General features: G+C 46.5%; 1 protein-coding gene across 1 annotated transcript in view; it reads right to left on the bottom strand.

Moving 5' to 3' along the window:
• The window catches only part of LOC144762755 (uncharacterized), an 842,179-nt gene that overhangs the window by 244,993 nt on the left and 579,881 nt on the right, over positions 1-17,305 (bottom strand). Inside the window, exon 27 of the mRNA XM_078648006.1 lies at positions 5,305-5,379. Coding sequence (XP_078504132.1) covers positions 5,305-5,379 — 75 coding nt within the window. The remainder of the gene's footprint in view (positions 1-5,304; positions 5,380-17,305) is intronic.

The following is a 17,305-nucleotide window of genomic DNA, read 5'->3' on the forward strand; positions in this document are numbered from 1 at the left end:
CAGTCGCAAATTGCGCAAAATTGCGACTTGCAATTTGCGATTCGCTAAACTCAGACACTGTTTGCGATTCCCAATGGGGTAGCAAATTGCATACCTCATGAATATTAATGAGGCTGTCGCAATTTGAGACCCCATTAAGAATGGTTAGCACTCCCAGGGAAGGCGGGCGATGTGCTGGGGTCAGCAGATCACCATGTCTGTGACTGCTTTTTTAATAAAGCAGTTTTTTAATAAAAAATGCAGCCCCTTATCCTTAAAAGAAAACAGGATGCATTTAAAGAATAAAAATGAAACTTTTCAGTTTCATTTTTTAAGGGCAGGCAGTGGTCCCTGTGACCACAACCTGCTCTTAAAAAAAATTGCAAACCTATTCTGCGAGTGTTTTGCGACAGCAAATATGGTCGCGAAACAATCATTCATAAGTTCGAGACTCACTATTTGGAAGGTACGCCCTTGGCATGCCCCTTCCTAATGGGAAACATCCTTTACAACGCAACTTTTATCACGCAGTGCCTTTACGACGCAACTTTTACAACGCAAACCATTACAACGCATTGCGCTGGGGGGCGCTCTAGGATAGGGAATACGTTTAATTTACTGTCCAACACCTTCCCTAGTGTCCACGGGGACTGGAGTTGGAATAGTAAATTAAACTATTCACTATTCAGCACCCCAAAGCGCTATGCGTTGTAAAGGTTTTCGTTGTAAAAACCGCGTTGTAAAGGCATACGATGTAAAAGTATGCGTTGTAACGTCATACATCCCTTCCTAATAGCGAGTCGCTAATTATATTTTGCGAGTTGATAATAGGTTAGCGACTCGCAAAATAGGGTTAGTACACTGGGCAGGCGTTCTTTTGCGGTCGCAAAGGGGTAAAATTCCCCTTTGCAACTGCAAAAACGGTTGTGCATCTGCCCCATGTTGCCATTTTTTGCAAAGTTGCAATAAACCCAATCATGAAAATCTCAAATCAAATGTATATAGTAGTAAAGGACAATTAGTAGAGCTGCAATAAAGCACCAAACAGCCCCAGAGTCTCAAAAATCTAACCACATCAGCAAAACTACCTAATTAGATAATTGCTCTGTGCACACCAACTACAAAATTCGAATTTTCGAACTCAATCTCAGTTTCTACTTTGATCCTCTAGGAAAAGGAAAATGTTACTTACCCTGTAAGCAGCTGTTCATAGCGTGTAGAGCTACCAAATACTCCTGCCATTAGTGCTAGGTTCAGATGTTTGCAAGTTGTTTTTCTTTGTTGAAGTTTTTCAAGTCACAAGGTATGGTGACTTCTCCGTTAGCTGGCAATGCGCATGGGCATCGACTCCATGTTCGACTGATTTCCGCACAGTGGGTGAGAGTAGTATGTAGTGTTGAGTGAACACTATTTGAGCACATGTGCATTGCACAGAGAAGATAATGAGTGAAGAAGAGTGAAGAGATTTGTTATCAGAGCAACACGCATCCTGGGAGGAGGCTGGATGCATGTTAATATACAGCACTGTACGCTATGGACAGATGCTTAAAGGTAAGAAAAATGTTCTGGCCATAGCATGTGTTGCTGTAAATGCACATTCTCTGCATCGACTATAAAGCAGTACCATCTTATAAGCGGTGGCTAGCGTGTGAATGATGCAGATTTCTGCAATAAGTTTCTTAAGACCGTTTGCTGAACCTTAGCTTGTTGTGTGACTGGATCTGGTTTCCATAAGTGTGGGATGTGTGCAAATAGGAGTCTGATTGAGCAGAGGTGTCAGGAAGGTTTGTGAAAGCAGATACGATTGCTGAGGTATACTGGGCCAGTGTTATGTAGCGCCCTGGAAGCATGGGTAAGGAGTTTGAATGTGCTTGTTTGTGTATGGGGAGCCAGTGGCGCTCCTTCAAATGTAGTGTGGAGTAAGTGTGGCATAGGAGGTTAAGAGTAATTCTGACCACCAACTTCTGAATGGTCTGAGCCTTCTGGTGAGCATTTTGTTGATATCAAAAAGTGGGTTTTCCTGCCTGCTTGTGACGAGAGCATGCATGACTGTTTTCCGAATGCTGATTGGGAGCCATTTAAAAATCTTTCTTAGCGTCTTCAGGGTATGGAAGCGTAGAGCAATGGCTGTGTTGACTTGGTAATCATGATGAGTTCACTGTTGATGATCACAAGGTTACTGGCAACAGTGGTGGGGGTGGATGTCGGTCGTAGCTCTGTTGGTCAGCAGGTGGAGACCCACGGTGAAGATCACAATTTGGGTCTTGTCCTTGTTTAACTTCAGACAGTAGGTGTTCTTCAGTGGGGGATTTCATTCATGGAGGCATTTAACTTGATCCTGGTACTGAAAGTCTTGTGTGTGAGGAAGAGGATGAGTTGTGTCTCACTGACATAGGAGAGGATGATGCTGGCTAGAGGTATCATCTATGTGTTGAGTGGGGTAGGTCTCAAGGAGGATCCTTGAAGACTTCCACGGATGAGGTCGAGGGCATCTGAGATGTACGGCGCCAAGCTGACAGACTGGGTCCATCCAGTCAGGAAGTAGCAGATCCATTGGAGTGCGTTTCCTTGGGGTCCAATGTCATGTAGGCATTGGAGGAGGATGGGGTGGGAGACCGTGTCAAAGGCTGCAGAGAGGTCAAGGAGGATGAGGGCTGTTGTGTCTCTTCCATCCAGAGCCATGATGTCATTTGTGGTGGCAATGAGGGCAATATCCATGCCGGGTTGGGTCTGAAAGAAGACTGAGAGGTTTTGAGGACTTGGGGGTCATTGAGGTATTCAGTTTGGCATCTGCTGATGATTTTCTCCAAGAACTTGGCCAGGAATGGTAGCAGAGAGATCGTTCTATAGTTGGCGAGTGTTGAAGGGTCAGCTGATGGTTTCTTCAGCAATAGGAGGACAGTTGCGTGTTTCCAGTCTGGGAAAGTTGCGGAAGACGTGGATGCATTCAGTAGGGGTGTGAGCATGGCACTGATGGGTTGAAGTCCTCTGGAGAAGGCAGTGGATTCTTCTGGGATAATGATAGGCCATTGGGTCAGCAGTGGTTCTTTGGATAAGATCGGGAGGCGTTTTGGCGAGATCTGTTGGGTCCCATTTGTGGGTTGAAGATGCTGTACATTTGCAGTGCTTTTGTTGCTAAAGAATTGAAAGAGATTGTTGCATAGGTCCTGTGAAGGGGTGATCAGGAGGTCCTCTGTGAGGTGAAATCCTTCACAATGGTGAAAATTGATTTGCTTGTGTTGGTGCTGGCATCTATGTGGTCCTCCAGATTGGCGCATTTGGTGGTATGGGTAATTTGGTGGTAGCCTCTAAGGGCAGATTTGAACGTGCTCCTATTTGCACTGTCCTGGCTCATCCTCCATTTACGCTCCAGTTGCTTGCAGCAATCTTTCATCAGTCTGAGTCCTCCGTGTACCACCTTGCCTGGGGGACTAAATCTTATTGTATTGTTGTGTTTGAGGAGGCCCAGGAGGTTTGTGCAGAATGTGATCCAATTGTTGAAATTCTTCATGGCTTTGGGGAGGCTGTTATTGTGTGCAGGTTAGTGGGAGCCGAGAGCGGTGTTCCAGTCCTTGTCAATGATACTGTTCCAGTTTTCGCAGGCTGGTCTGGCAGGCGTGCATGTGTGTTTGATCAGCGCATGATCTGTCCAGTAGTCTGGTGGAGACTCGTCGACTCTGTTGTTGTCGTAGGTGGTGAAAATGGGGTCCAGGTGGTGTCCTGTTATGTGGGTAGGTCAATTTACTCAATGGTGAAGTCCAGGCTTCCAAGGTCTTTAATGAGTGCTTTTGAGTTGGGGTCGGTATGGTCTTCCTGGTGGAAGTTCGGGTGTTTGGGAAGGATGTAATTTCCATAATCAAGGGCAAGTGGTGCAACAAAGTCTGTAATGGTGTCAGTGAAGTTTGTGCATGGTCCTGGTTCTCTGTAGATGAGAGTGCTGCTTAGGTTGAAGTTGGCTGTGACGTGGAGCTTAAATGACAGGTTTTCCATGTTGGATGATGATATGTCAGCGGAGGTCGTGCAGCTGATGGCATTCTTGTAGATGGTGATTCTGCCTCCAGGCTTGTGAAGTCTGTCTTGCCTGGCAATCATGTATCCGGGGGTGATGAATATGGAGATGTCAAGAGTCAATGTGGGGTTAGCCAGGTTTCTGTGAGGAAATGTAGGTCAAAGGCATTGTCATGTAGCAGGTTCCAGATCTGTGTAGCGTGTTTGATGAGTAAGCAGATTTGAGGACCAAGCATGTGATTGTGGAGTTTTGTGTGGGTGGCTGCAGTTCTCTTTGAGTGTGAGGGAGTGAATTTTTGGGTGCTGTTGGTACAGGTGCAGTGAGTGTTGGGTTTGGGTGCATGCATGAAAACTTGCAGGAAGGTCACGTGTTGTGTGGTGCAGGAGGCAGAAGCGTGGGGAACAGTCAATTTTGGTTGAGGGTGCGGAGGGTTGCAGCAGGGTAGAGGTAGTACAGGGGAGGACCAGGGTTCCTGGCACTGGGCATAGTGTAGGCACGGACAGGCACAGACAGCCTTAACTTTTGTGAGCCTATGGGACGCAGCTGACCGTGGCCGCCATTAATTAGGTCCTGGTAGGGGGAGAAGTGATGCCACTTCCTATGCAGATGGATTATACAAAAGGTTTTAAGACTTCCTGCAATGTGAGGGACTGTAGCTCCTTAATGCAGGGTAACAAGGCTATCGCAACGAGGAAGCTTCCTTACGAATGCCACTGGAGTGGACAGGAATATAAGAGCTCAAAAGGGGGGTGCCCATGAGTCTTGTAAGTACAATGTTAATGCTTTACACTGGTGTTGCTGAAACCCTAGGAGAAATGACTCTCTTGAGGCCTTACATTTATGATTTAAATACAGGGATGTGAAAGTGGAAGGAATGCTCCCTGTTTTGCATGTATTCACCACAGTGCTATGTGAAGGTGTATCGAAGTGTAAGCTAGGCCTAATTTCATGAGGTGAAGCTGGTAGCTAATGAAGTCTTGGCAAGCAAGTCTTAGAGTGTCTCCTTTGTTAGAGATTCAGAAGTGGACACATTGTTTCCACTTTGCAGCCGGGAATACTTGTGTGGTAGGTCTATGGGACTCACACAGGATGTCCATGCATTCCTGGGGGAGTCCCAAGAAGCTAAACACTAGGACCTCAGGTGCCAGGCCACTGGATTGAGTTGTTAGGGGTGTGGGTACATTTCAGTTATCTCAGTTGATGCACCAATGAGAGTAGGCTAGAGCACAATGGGTGCTTTACATATAAGTACTTACACATGTCTTTACATTTATTTTCTGTGAAGATTGTTTAGAAACAAAATATGACATTCTTACCCTTGTACAGACATTTTTGCACTGTCTCCTTCCATTTCCTTTTTCACATCTACAGCTCCACTAGCTTTGCTGTCTCTGCAAATGTTAAAAATTACTGTAATGAAGTGAACTAAAAATTTAAATAATTACATCCATGAATGATGAACTAGATGTAAGCATAGAGGTAATTTCTAGTCAGATGTTCCATTATTGTTTAATGGTAAACATAAAAAACAGTTACACAAAGATGTCACCTTTTTCATATTTTGCATAATTACAAAAAAGCCAGATTATTGAAATCTAAAATAAAATCAGTTGAGCAGTAAAATACACTTAGGACTTGGTTCCAAGTTCAGGATAAAGGAGCAGATGTACTAAACACCTAGTCCAAAAAGCAATGACATTTTTCAACCAGTAACTTATTTTCTAAACCATCCTACTTACTAATATGTAGGCTTGCAAACTAAGAAATCTTAATGGGTTGCAGACCGATCTGACTAATTTATAGTCATTAGGCATTGGCTACAATCACAGGGATGGTGGCCTGCAAGTGCCAGCAGACCACCAATCCTGTGATTGCTTTTCAAAATTGAAATTTGAACAGTCAACAATGCTGACATTTTTTTGGGGGGAAAAGGCCCTAATAAAAGGCAAAATATGCAAAACTTGAGGTTTTGAATATTGCTCTCTATGTTATGCCTCATTTCCTAGTGGAAAACTCAGAATAGGAAGTATCCACATACCCTGTTTACAGCTAGCCCAGGATTCATGTTAGTTAGCAGGTGTGGTAAATATCCCACCCTATTCTGCACAGCATGTAACCAGGGAAGTTAGAAGAGCAGCAACTAAAAAGCAAATAGGCTGACAGTTTTAAAATATAATCAGTGGAGCACACTCCTTAATCAACTTTAATATCTGCATATATTTGTTGCAATAGCCCACTCTATTACAACTTGTTTGGCCTAAGCACACTTACAGTCTTATTTAGAGTCTGAAGGAGTGAGACAATCGGTGGTGTTCCTGCCCCATCAAACATATGATTTCCACGCTCTATTTAGAGATGAGGATGCTAAAAACAACAGATACACATGATGTATACCTGAACCAACTTCTTATTTGTCACCCGTGAGGGCAGGGTTCAGTTGATTAGGCAAATATCCAGGTCTTCAGGGATTTTTAGAACTCTGAAAGTGACGGGGAGGTCTGTAGACAAATGGATAACTTGTTCCATGCTAAGTAGGATTCAGGGCTGAAGGTTAGAGAAAGGAAGGGATGCAAAGGTGTCTGGTGGACTGATGGAAGTTCAGCTGGTGGATCAAGTAGGCGGGTTCGCAGTTGCATAGGGCCTTGCACGCATGGGTCAGGAGCCTGAACTGGTATCTTTTCTGTACAGGGAGCCTGTGGAGCTTCCTGAGGTAGGGGGTGATGTGACTTCATCCAGAGAGATCCAGGATGAGTCTAGCTGTGACATTCTGTATGGTCTGTAGTCGTTGGAGAAGGTGAGCTACGTTCCCAGTGTAGAGAGCCTTGTCATAGTCGAGCAGCGGGAGATGAGGGCCTGGGTGATGGGGCGTCTGGTACTTTGAGGCAGCCATTGAATATCTTACGAAACATGTGAAGGATGAAGAAGCAGGAGAAGGAGATGGCCTAATGCTATAAGGGAAAGAGGGAGCAAATGAGTGGCCTTCTGCTTCTGAAAGTAGTATCTTGAGTTTATGTTGTCTGTCTGAACTTCTTTGCTTTGAAAAAGAGGTAGCAAGACTTTGAGTTTAAGGTGGATCATCAAAAGCTCTAAGTAATTGGGGGAACAGCCTTTATGACGCGTCTGTTACACCGCGTGCCGTTACAACGCGTTTTTTTCAACGCAAGTCGTTACCACGACTTGCGCTGGAGGGCGCTGCAGGACAAGGAATTTTTTAATTTACTATCCAACACCTTCCCTACTGTACGTAGGCTGGTGTTGGAATAGTAAATTAAAAAATTCCTACGTCCGCACCCCCTCCAACGCAAGTCGTGGTAACGACTTGCGTTGAAAAAACTGCGTTATAACGGCACGCGGTGTAAAAACATGCGTTGTAAAGCCGTACAACCCCTGTTAGTCATGATGGTCTCCTACATATCAATCTTACCCCGAGGCGGGCTAAACATGGTTCCTTGCCAACAGTGCCTGTCAGCACAATTGTCCCAAGTGGAGGATCCAATTGAAGATCTAGTATTTGTAAAGGGCAGCGTTTGTCACCATCTGCAGTGGTGGTACAACAACAACATGTTGTGAGGCAGGCCTCTCCTAGACCCTGTTCAGCAAGTCACCATTACCACAGACTCCTCACAAACCGGGTGGGGAGCTCACCATGACCACAATACAGTTCAGATTGTGTGGACTCCCCATCAGCAGAGCCACCATATTAATTACTTAGAGCTTTTAGGTTGTACGGCTTTACAACGCGTGCTTTTACACCGCATGCCGTTACAACACGTTTTTTTCAACGCAAGTCGTTACCACGACTTGCGTTGGAGGGGGTGCGGACTTAGGAATTTTTTAATTTACTATTCCAACACCAGCCTACGTACAGTAGAGAAGGTGTTGGATAGTAAATTAAAAAATTCCTTGTCCTGCAGCGCCCTCCAGCGCAAGTCGTGGTAACGACTTGCGTTGAAAAAACCACGTTGTAACGGCACGCGGTGTAACAGCCGCGTCGTAAAGGCTGTTCCCCCTAACAGGAGCAATAAAATTTCTACTGTGAGGTGACTTTGTGGCTGAAAAGGATGTACAAGCTGGCAAAAGGCTACAACCCTTTGAGGGTTTGGGTAGGTGTTGTTGGTGATGGAATTTGGTTCTGCTCTGAGAAAGGGTTGGATCTGGAGAGGATGGAGATGAGACTTAGCTACATTTATGGTAAAACCAAGATTGTGAAGAAGTGAAATGGTCGCCTGTGTATGCTGTAGGCTTGCACTTTTGGTTAGCCAATTGTCGAGATAGGGAAAAACATGGATGTGAGCGGCCACCACTGCGAGGCATTTGGTGAATACCCTTGAGGCAGTGGGGACACCAACGGTGAGTACCTCATACTTGATAATGCTGGCAACTTACCATGAACCGCAGGTACCGTCATGGGCTGGATGGATTGGGACGTGGAAGAAGCATCCTTTTTTAAAATGTATTGACATTAGCATACTTTAACAAAACATTTAGCCTGTATGGCTACATATTCAGTTTTTGACATCCGAACGAAGTCAGTCAGGCCTGCTAAAGAAACATAAATAAACACTTGCAGCTTAATGGAAAAGAAAAGGTGGACAGATACTTTGCATATAATAAAACATCGACAGCTGTTTATGGGCCAAACAGCAGCCGTTACCCTTCTGTGTGAGTCCCTTGCATATTAATGATCCTGTCTTTGACAACCCAGGTATAAGCAGTACAGGTCTTGTTATCGACGTTGACTATTTATATTGCATTAAAGGACTTTTGACCCTACAGATGTATAACTTCTTTTGCTAGTGGGCAAGTATCTGTAACATGCTATCTGGTCATATGTGCTGTTGACTCAGTGTCTGCTTTGGATCTCAAGTAGCTTAACAGGGGTTCCCAAATATCATTGGGTAGAGATATGTGCGGCATCATGCCCCAGGTGTGCGATAATTGATCAGAGCAGTATGCCGCATGCTGTAGAGATTCACTCTACCTTGAGGCCATCTGTCTTCCCCAAGTCATGGCCACTCTACACTTGGCTAAAAGGAGGAGCATGGCCACTAGTCTGTGGCTGCCCAGCGGGACATCCTTAACATATCCCAAGAGCCTTATTAATGGTGTGTGTTCCATGCGTATCCCAACCATGGCCCGGATTGTTGAGAAGACTGTAGTCCGCAATCTTGGCACAGTTCCATGCCAGATGGAGGAAATCTGCACTGGGCGTGCCTCATCTGAGAAAGTTGTTAATGTCATTCAGCCCCAATTTATATAATTGTAGTGGGTTGCGATACAGCCGGAGTAGGACTTAAAAGTGTATCAATTGGAGTCTATAATTTGGCGACAGCTCGTCTAACTGCCCACAGCAAAATTCCCAGTGTGTGTCTGTGAGCTCTGTGCCTATATCTGCGTCCCAATTTTTCCTAACCATGAAATTCCACCACTGGCATGCTCTGTTGAACCTCTGTCTACAGCTGCATTACAAATGTATGGGCTGATGATGTGCTGATCATGTGTTCAAATATAGGCAGTGTCTGTGGTTTTTTCTGGAAATGTATATTCCCCGTATGGCACGTGGCCCTGATTTATTTATTTATTTTATTTATTTTGAAAGTTTTATATAGCGCGAACAAGATCTTCGCAGATATCAGAGCGCTTTACAGAGGAGGGGAGCATGTATACGCAGATACATCAATCATGTTAACAGTACATTGAAGTGATATCATAAAACAGTCAAGTAAGTCAATTTCAAAGTCAAAATAAAAATACAAGGGTTCGAACAAGTAGTACAGATGAGTATCGAGTCTTTGTAGTTTTTCCCCAGTAGTCGTTCAAGTGTATTTAGCCATGAGGATCGCTTTTACTTCTCTCTTGAAAAGTATGGTAGAGGTGATGAGCCTTGTTTCAGGGGGGAGCGAGTTCCAAATCCTGGGAGCCATTCCTGAGAAAGAGCGTTTATAGGTTTTTTCCTTGCGGAATCTTTTAGGCTTTAGCAAAAGATTGTTTGTGCCTCTAGTGTTTCTGGAGCCTCCAGAAATCGTCAGCTTCTGAGCGAGGTATCTAGGTGAGCTCAGGTGGACAGCCTTGTGGGTCAAGCAAGCGATTTTCAGGTGTATTCTGGCTTCAAACGGCAGCCAGTTCAGTGATTTGAAGTCAGGGGAAATGTGTGAGTGTTTTTTTGATCCAGTGATAAGTCTCGCTGTGGCGTTTAGAGAGGCTCTTATGGGTGCCGTAGTAGCTAGGGGGAGACCGCAGAGGGCGGTGCTGCCGTATTCTATTCGAGGTATGACTAGTGATTGTACCGCAGTTTGGAAGTCTTTGGCTGGAAGGAAAGGTTTAAGTTTCCTAAGGGTGTTGATTTGGTAGTTTGCTCCCTTAGTTGCTTTGTTGATGTGTTCCTGCATGCTGAGATTGGTGTCAAGTGTTATGCCCAAAGATTTCGCTGAGTCCACGATGGTGGGTTGAACATTGAGTGCCGTTAGGTCTTTAAGCCACATTTGTGCGGTAGTGATCTTCGCTGGAGGTGAGATCAGAAGGAACTCTGTTTTAAGGGCATTGAGTTTGAGATGATTAGCGGCCAACCAAGATTGGGTGCTTCTGATCGTTGAGTTCAAGAGCGTGATGTCTTTGGGTGATTGTAGTTTGAGATAGAGTTGGGTGTCATCAGCATACATGTGGAAGTGTACATTGGATTCTTGCAGCAAGGTGGTGAGAGGTTCCATAGCTAGGTTGAACAAACTTGGGGATAGGGAGGATCCTTGTGGTACGCCTAGCGATACAGGTCTTGGTGCGGACATCAAGTTGTTGCTCTTGAATTTCTGCGACCTGTTATGCAAAAAGGAAGTGAACCATTTGAGCACAGTTCCAGATAGGCCCATTCTTGTGTTTAATAGTTCGAGTAAGCTCTCATGTTTGACGGTGTCAAATGCGGAGGAGAGATCAAGGAGGATGAGGAGGCAGGTATCGTTATGATCTAGGATTTGGAGGGCGTCGTCGATTATGTGAATCATGGCAGTTTCCGTACTGTGATTAGCTCTGAAGCCTGATTGATGAGAGTTGAGGAGATCAAATTGAGTAATGTGTTTAGTCAATTGTATTTGTGCGCATTTTTCCAGCAGTTTGGCAAGAGTCGGAATGTTGGTAATGGGACGGTAGTTGTTTAGGTCAGAGGGGTCGGCTGTAGGTTTCTTTAGCAAAGGTGTTACTTGTCCAACTTTGAGGGAGTCGGGAATAATCCCTTGTTGAAGTGAGCTGTTAATGATTTTGGTCCAGAGTGGAAGGAGCGACGGGGTAAGGACTTTGACAGCGTTAGCAGGAAGGGGGTCCGTGAGGTGATTGGATGGTTTCAGAGTGCTGAGCAGTTTGCCAATTTCTTCTTCCGTGTAGGTGACAAAGGTTGACCAGGTTGCATTGTTTTTTGGTTTAGTGGGTGTTATGCGGTGGGGTTTGGGATAGAGGCTTGCGTCCATGAGGAGATCATTCTTTATGTTGTCAGTTTTTTGGTTAAAGAAAGAGGCGAAGTCTTCGCAGGAGGGAGCTTCGCACATAGTCTTGAGAGGTTGGGGTTGTTCTTTGGTTTGTGTTCGGATAAGCTCAAACAGCTTTCTCGGATGATTTTTGGCTTGGTCGAGCTGACGGCTGAAGAAGTCTGATTTTGATCGTTTTATTTTCCTGAAGTAGGCATTTCTCTTTTTCTTCAGGTTTTTTAGGTTCAGTGCAGAGGGAGCTGATCTCCAGGAACGCTCTGCCATTCGCATGGCGCGTCTATCGTCATTGAGACTCCCGTCGTACCAGGGATTGGAGATTTTTGTGGTGGCTTTTTTTAGCTGCAAGGGTGCGACTTCATTAATTATTGCGGTCATATTGTTAAGATAGTGATCAGTCAAGGATTGGACGTCCTTAACGCCAGCCGGAGGGAGTAGTAAGTTGCAGCTGTTGGGGGGCAGAGAGTTTGAGTTTAGTTTTTTCATGTCTCTTTTCCAGACTTTGGGCCTGGCGGATTGAATAGGGTTAAATTTAACTTTTTCATTGATGAAGAACGTGATAATATGATGGTCCGACCAGTCACAGGGTTGGATAGATTCGAGTTGGATAGAGGCCTCTTTGGAGATGATAAGGTCGAGGGTAGAGCCTTTCTTGTGTGTTGGACTGTTGCAAATTTGTGTAAGGTCAAGGGCGTTAAGGAAATTCTTCAGACCTTTTACCACCACATCATTATGATCGTTCCAGTGGAGGTTGAAGTCCCCAAGGTATATTTGTGTGAGTTGCCGCCCGGAGTTGGTTGAGATCATGTCCATGATTTGTTGGGAGAAGGTGAGGTTGTCACCGGGTGGGTGGTAAACGCCGTGAAGAGTGCAGATCGGTTTGCCCTCACTGATAATATCTAGGCTGATGTATTCACAGGACGTTGGGGAGGGTAGGGAAGGGGAAGATACTTTCAAGACAGAGAGGTTGCTCCTGTATATACATGCGATTCCGCCACCTTTTTTATTGCCAGACCTGTCAAGTCTAGTGATGTGGTAGTTGGGGGGAACCAGAATGTCCATTATAGGTGTAGAAGATTCTGTTAGCCATGTTTCAGTCATGATGATTAAGTCAAGATCCAATTTTAGGATGAGATCGGCGATAGCGGCGGAGTGTCTAGCGGCTGATCTGCAGTTTAGGAGAGTGCATTTGAGACGGGGTGTGTCGAGGGTGGAAGGGTGTTCTAGAGCGAGGGGGACTTTACTCAGGTTACTATGGATAGCGACTCTGTTGTTCAGTGTGGGGGGTCTAAGGGGATTGGAGTGAATCGTAGGTATGGCAGTGAGAGTGTCGGGTGTGTTGCTAAGGGGAGCTGAGTCATAGGAGCGGAGGAGGGTGATTGTGTCTAGGTCCGAGAGAGGGTTGCAGGAACGATGGGGGAGGTTTTCACGATTGAGAACAGGGATTGAGGTCCAGTGCGGTGGGAGTCGAGTGCGAGAGTTCGCCGCCCGGGTGGAGGACCAGTTGGGAGGGGAGGTGATGGTGGAGGCGCGTGAGTGGTGTCTGGGGTGTGTGCTGAGTAGTTGTTTGATGATGTGAATGTCTTGTTTGATCTGGTGGAGGGTGTTGGGTGGGGGGTGACTGGAGTGTGATAGACAGAGTAGTTGTTGTTTGATGATGTACATGTCTTCTTTGAGTTGGAGGAGGGAGGCCGTAATGTGGTCCACAGTGGGACATGTGTTGGAGGTGGGGATGGGAGGGTCAGGCGTGGATGACATAGGGGAGAGGTTGGTGGTGTGGATGAGAGTATTGGTGGTGGGCGTAGAGTGCAGGGTGGAGGATGGGTGTTTATTAGTGGTGACGGGGGTGGAGGTTGGGTAATGGGGGGTGAGACTGGGGGGGTAGTGGGATTGTATAGTAGAGTGATAGTATAGTAGAGTGTCGGACACATTGGCAGGGTTTGCACCGTCCAAAAAGGGCAACTGGAGAAATGTGTACTCCAGGTATAAGTCAGAGAAAGTATTGAGGTGCAGGCGCTTCCCTTGTTGCTTTGCCCCTGCCTCTTGGAATGGCGGCAACATGGGATTCTCATGAAGTGGGATTGATGGGGCATAAAGTTGTTTGAAGCACTGTCTTTTTCCTTATTCCCTCCCATGCCCATCTTACACATTCCACTGTGTTTATTTCACCATCAGGGCATCTTGTAGAGTGCATACAGGGCAGTGGTTAGGGGCAATGGTGCTGCGCGATTGATTTATATTGCCACGTGGGGTTGGAATGGGGTGGGGTGAATGCAGAAGTGCAGAAATTGTGCTTGTGCGCATAAAGCATATAGCATCATATCTGGTGCAGCCATCCCACCCTGCACTAGGGGCAACGTAGGGATTTCCCATGACATACGGGCTGTCTGCTCATCCCCACCAGCGTAATTGGATTAGAAGGAAGGCGTTTTGGAAATGTGCACGTTAGTGACTAAGGGATATTTTGAAATAATTATAAAAACTTTGGCAAGATAATCATTTTGGCTATTGCAATGTGTCCGGCCATCTATAGCGCTAGCTTGGACCATACTGGAATTCTGTTTTCTAGTCAATCGATTGCCAGGCAAACGTTTGCAGTCCACAGTTCCTGTACATTGCAGCTTATCCATATAACCAAATAGTGGACTGGGCTGGTGGCCCATTTTAGGGGATACTCTGGCCGGAATGGAGTAGTGTGGTCTGTGAGAGGGAACAACACTGATTTCCCCCAATGGGGTGGCAGAGTGGGCTAAAGAACGGTGATGGATTAAACCCAGATCTGTTGACTGGGTGTGAGTGTTTGATTAGTTCAGATGCTCCGTCCATCACCACCCCCTTTAGTACCGCTTTGTTCGCCATAAGTTGGCAGGGTATGCTCAGACGTGAGTCCCTTGCTCACTTTGCCACTGGATTCAAGCAAGCCTGGTTGAAGACGGCTGAAATGCCAGAAACCGGTTCTAGGAAGCTTGTTTCCGGTCCAGGGAAGGCATGGCATGGCAGTTCGGGCTGGACTGTTCCCAAGAGGCACAGGCTCAGACTGATTTGCATATGGCCATGTCTGAACTGGGGTGACAGAGTGGGCTAAAGAACGGTGATGGAGTAAACCCAGATTTGTTGACTGGGTGTGAGTGTTTGATTGGTTCAGATGCTCTGTCCATCACCATCCCCTTTTGTACCGTGTCGTTCGATGTGCCAGCACATATATATAGCCCAGGTAACATGTTTTGACCATAATAATGAAGCAACGTTGGATGCTGCAAAAGAAAAAAAAACTTAAACCAACCTGAGTTTGCATACAAGGGACTCCTGACCCTACATTCCCCTCCCACTCCAACCCCCAAACTTGGTTGAGTTGTGCATTCCTCCCTCTGTCCCAAATCCCTTTAAACTCTCTATGGTGTATAACGGGAAGCTTTCCTTGGGTTTGAACAGGACTGGGCATACTCCTCCACCACTCTGGATGGGTGACCGGATGGGTACAAGCCAAGTACAATGGTACCATGCACTTTCCAGAAATACTTGAGCAGCTAACACCTTGAGCTAGCCAGTAGATCATCTTATAATCGCAAGTCACTTATAGGAAGCAAGTTATAGATGGCATCAACCCCATCAGGTCTTGCTAGGTCTCATACTCCTGCTGCCGCTCAGGCATTTTCGTCCAAGTGATTTTCAGAGGCGCTTCTTGTGGAGCTGGCTGGTGATGCTCGGGTTTTGGTGAAGTTGTTGGCAAACTTGTGTGCCTCCCTGCCATACATGAAAAAAGGGAGAGAGTCACCTCTTATGATGCAAAGCTTGTCAGGGTATAAAAGAGCATATGACATTTCTGCTTGCTTAAGTATTCTTTTGGCTGGAAGGAACTACCTTCTAGTATTTTGGACCCCAATGGTAAAATCAGGATTAAAAGAGATGGAATTTCCTTGGTGTCGTATTAATTGCTTCCTCTGGCCATTCGCAGAATTGTGTCTCTGTCCCTGTAGTTTAGTAATCTATCAAAGATGGGATGTGCGGATGCCCTGGGGGGCAGCCTCTGGCCCAGGGAGCGGTGAACTCGCTCCACTATGAAGAAGGGTGACAGTGCCTCTCTGAATAAATCAAGGAGGAGTGCCTCCACAAATCCCTCCATTGTGGTGATGGCAGTAGACTCGAGAATACCTGTTATACAGGGGTTGTTCCTTAGTGGCCTGGATTCCAAGTCCTCATTTGTAGCCTTAATAATGACCAGAACCATGTCTATACGTAACAAGTGTTCCTTGATCTCTGCTTGGGCATCTTCAGCATCGGAGATGTGAGTTTTCACCTGGCCAAGCCGGTTATCATGCTTGTCTACCCTCTGATTCATGTGGTCCAGTCTCGTGGCGAGCGCGTCTAGTTTTGCATCAATGGTTCCCAAACTGGAATTAGCATCCAATAGTAGTTCCTAGATGTTAGTGTCTTGGATAGGGTCACTCTCGGGCATCTCTGCCGCTGTTTCAGGGTCGACGTGGCACATGACGCACTTGTTTTTGAAGTTGAGCTTGGGCTGCTTTGCATCCTGCTTCCTCATATTCTTAGGTGGAACTGCTGTGTCTCTAATGTGTGCACTCTACACACTACACTCACTGTCAATGTACGTGACTGTGGCGTCTGTGTGCAGACTTTTTGCTGTGCGCTTGTCTCTGCTGTTGGCCCAGCCACACCCCTATCCCATTCGGGGGCACGAGCAGGCCCAGATTGTTTGAGTATCCCTCCTTTGCTTGCTGAGCTTATTCACTTGAGTCTTATGCGCTTCCCCACTTACTGTGGCTCCTGCACAACTTCCACTGACACTTCGGGTTAGGTCTGGTGCCTCCTTCCAACTTGCAACAGAGCCATATGCTCTGATCCCAGCCTTGCCCTGCAGTTTTGTACATGTCGGGCACAGATGACCACCTCTCCTGTATTGCCACAGTTGCAGCTCCCTCCGCTGTGTAGCCAGGATTCACCCCAGATCCCGATGTGAGAACTCCGGCTCACCCCCGGGCGCTGCCCTGTTCTCTCACCTCAATCAGCCAGTTATGGTCCTGCTCTCTCCCTGTGTAGCAGGCAGGCTTGCAACGCCCATTGGGCTCGAAGGGCTTCAGTCCCGCCGTCGTGTGTGGCAGCCCAGGCTGAGACAGCTACCCGGGCACACACAAGAATTAGCCCCCCCCCCTCAAATTTTTCTTAGCCCCTCCACCCCCCGAAATTTGGCTCTATTTGCACCTCTGGTAGCAGGTACTGGGTATCTCTGCAGCAGATCACCAGAGTGTGGGCGCCACAGCTCAGCTCATCTCCAGCACGGATGGCAGGCCGCTGGCTTCAGCTACTCATGGCAGCCCGCGGTTCACCCCACGGCGGCTGTTGGCAGCAGAGTCTCTGCAGTCACCAATCAATTCGGAAATGCAGTCATTCTTATGTCCCCGCTTTCTGCCTTCAGTTTATATGCCTTTTCGCAGCTGAGCAATGCGTGCAGGTGCAGGATTTTGACGGATATTGAAATCCGGTCACCAGAGCCCTTTAGCGAGGGTCCATCTTTTAGCTCAGTAAAGCTCCACCCCCCAAAAGAAGCATTCTTGAGGTCTACCTCTACCATTTAATCACCTTACTGGAGCAGAGATATGACTTCCTGCACCATAGCCATTTGGGAATGTTCAAAGTGAACATATCTCTTAAGTGGTCTGAGGTCCAGATTGGGTCTGAGAAAGACGTTCTTTTTTGGGATAAGGAAATAAAGGGATTAAACTCCTGCTTCCTGTTAGTGGGCAGGCACTGACTTGATGGTGCCCTTTTTGAAGGAGCACCTGGAACTCACAGGAGCAAATGTTCAGTGGTAGTGTGAGAAGTTTAAGGC

This window comes from Lissotriton helveticus, chromosome 6 (genome assembly GCF_964261635.1).
Source record: "Lissotriton helveticus chromosome 6, aLisHel1.1, whole genome shotgun sequence".
Lineage (NCBI taxonomy): Eukaryota > Metazoa > Chordata > Amphibia > Caudata > Salamandridae > Lissotriton > Lissotriton helveticus.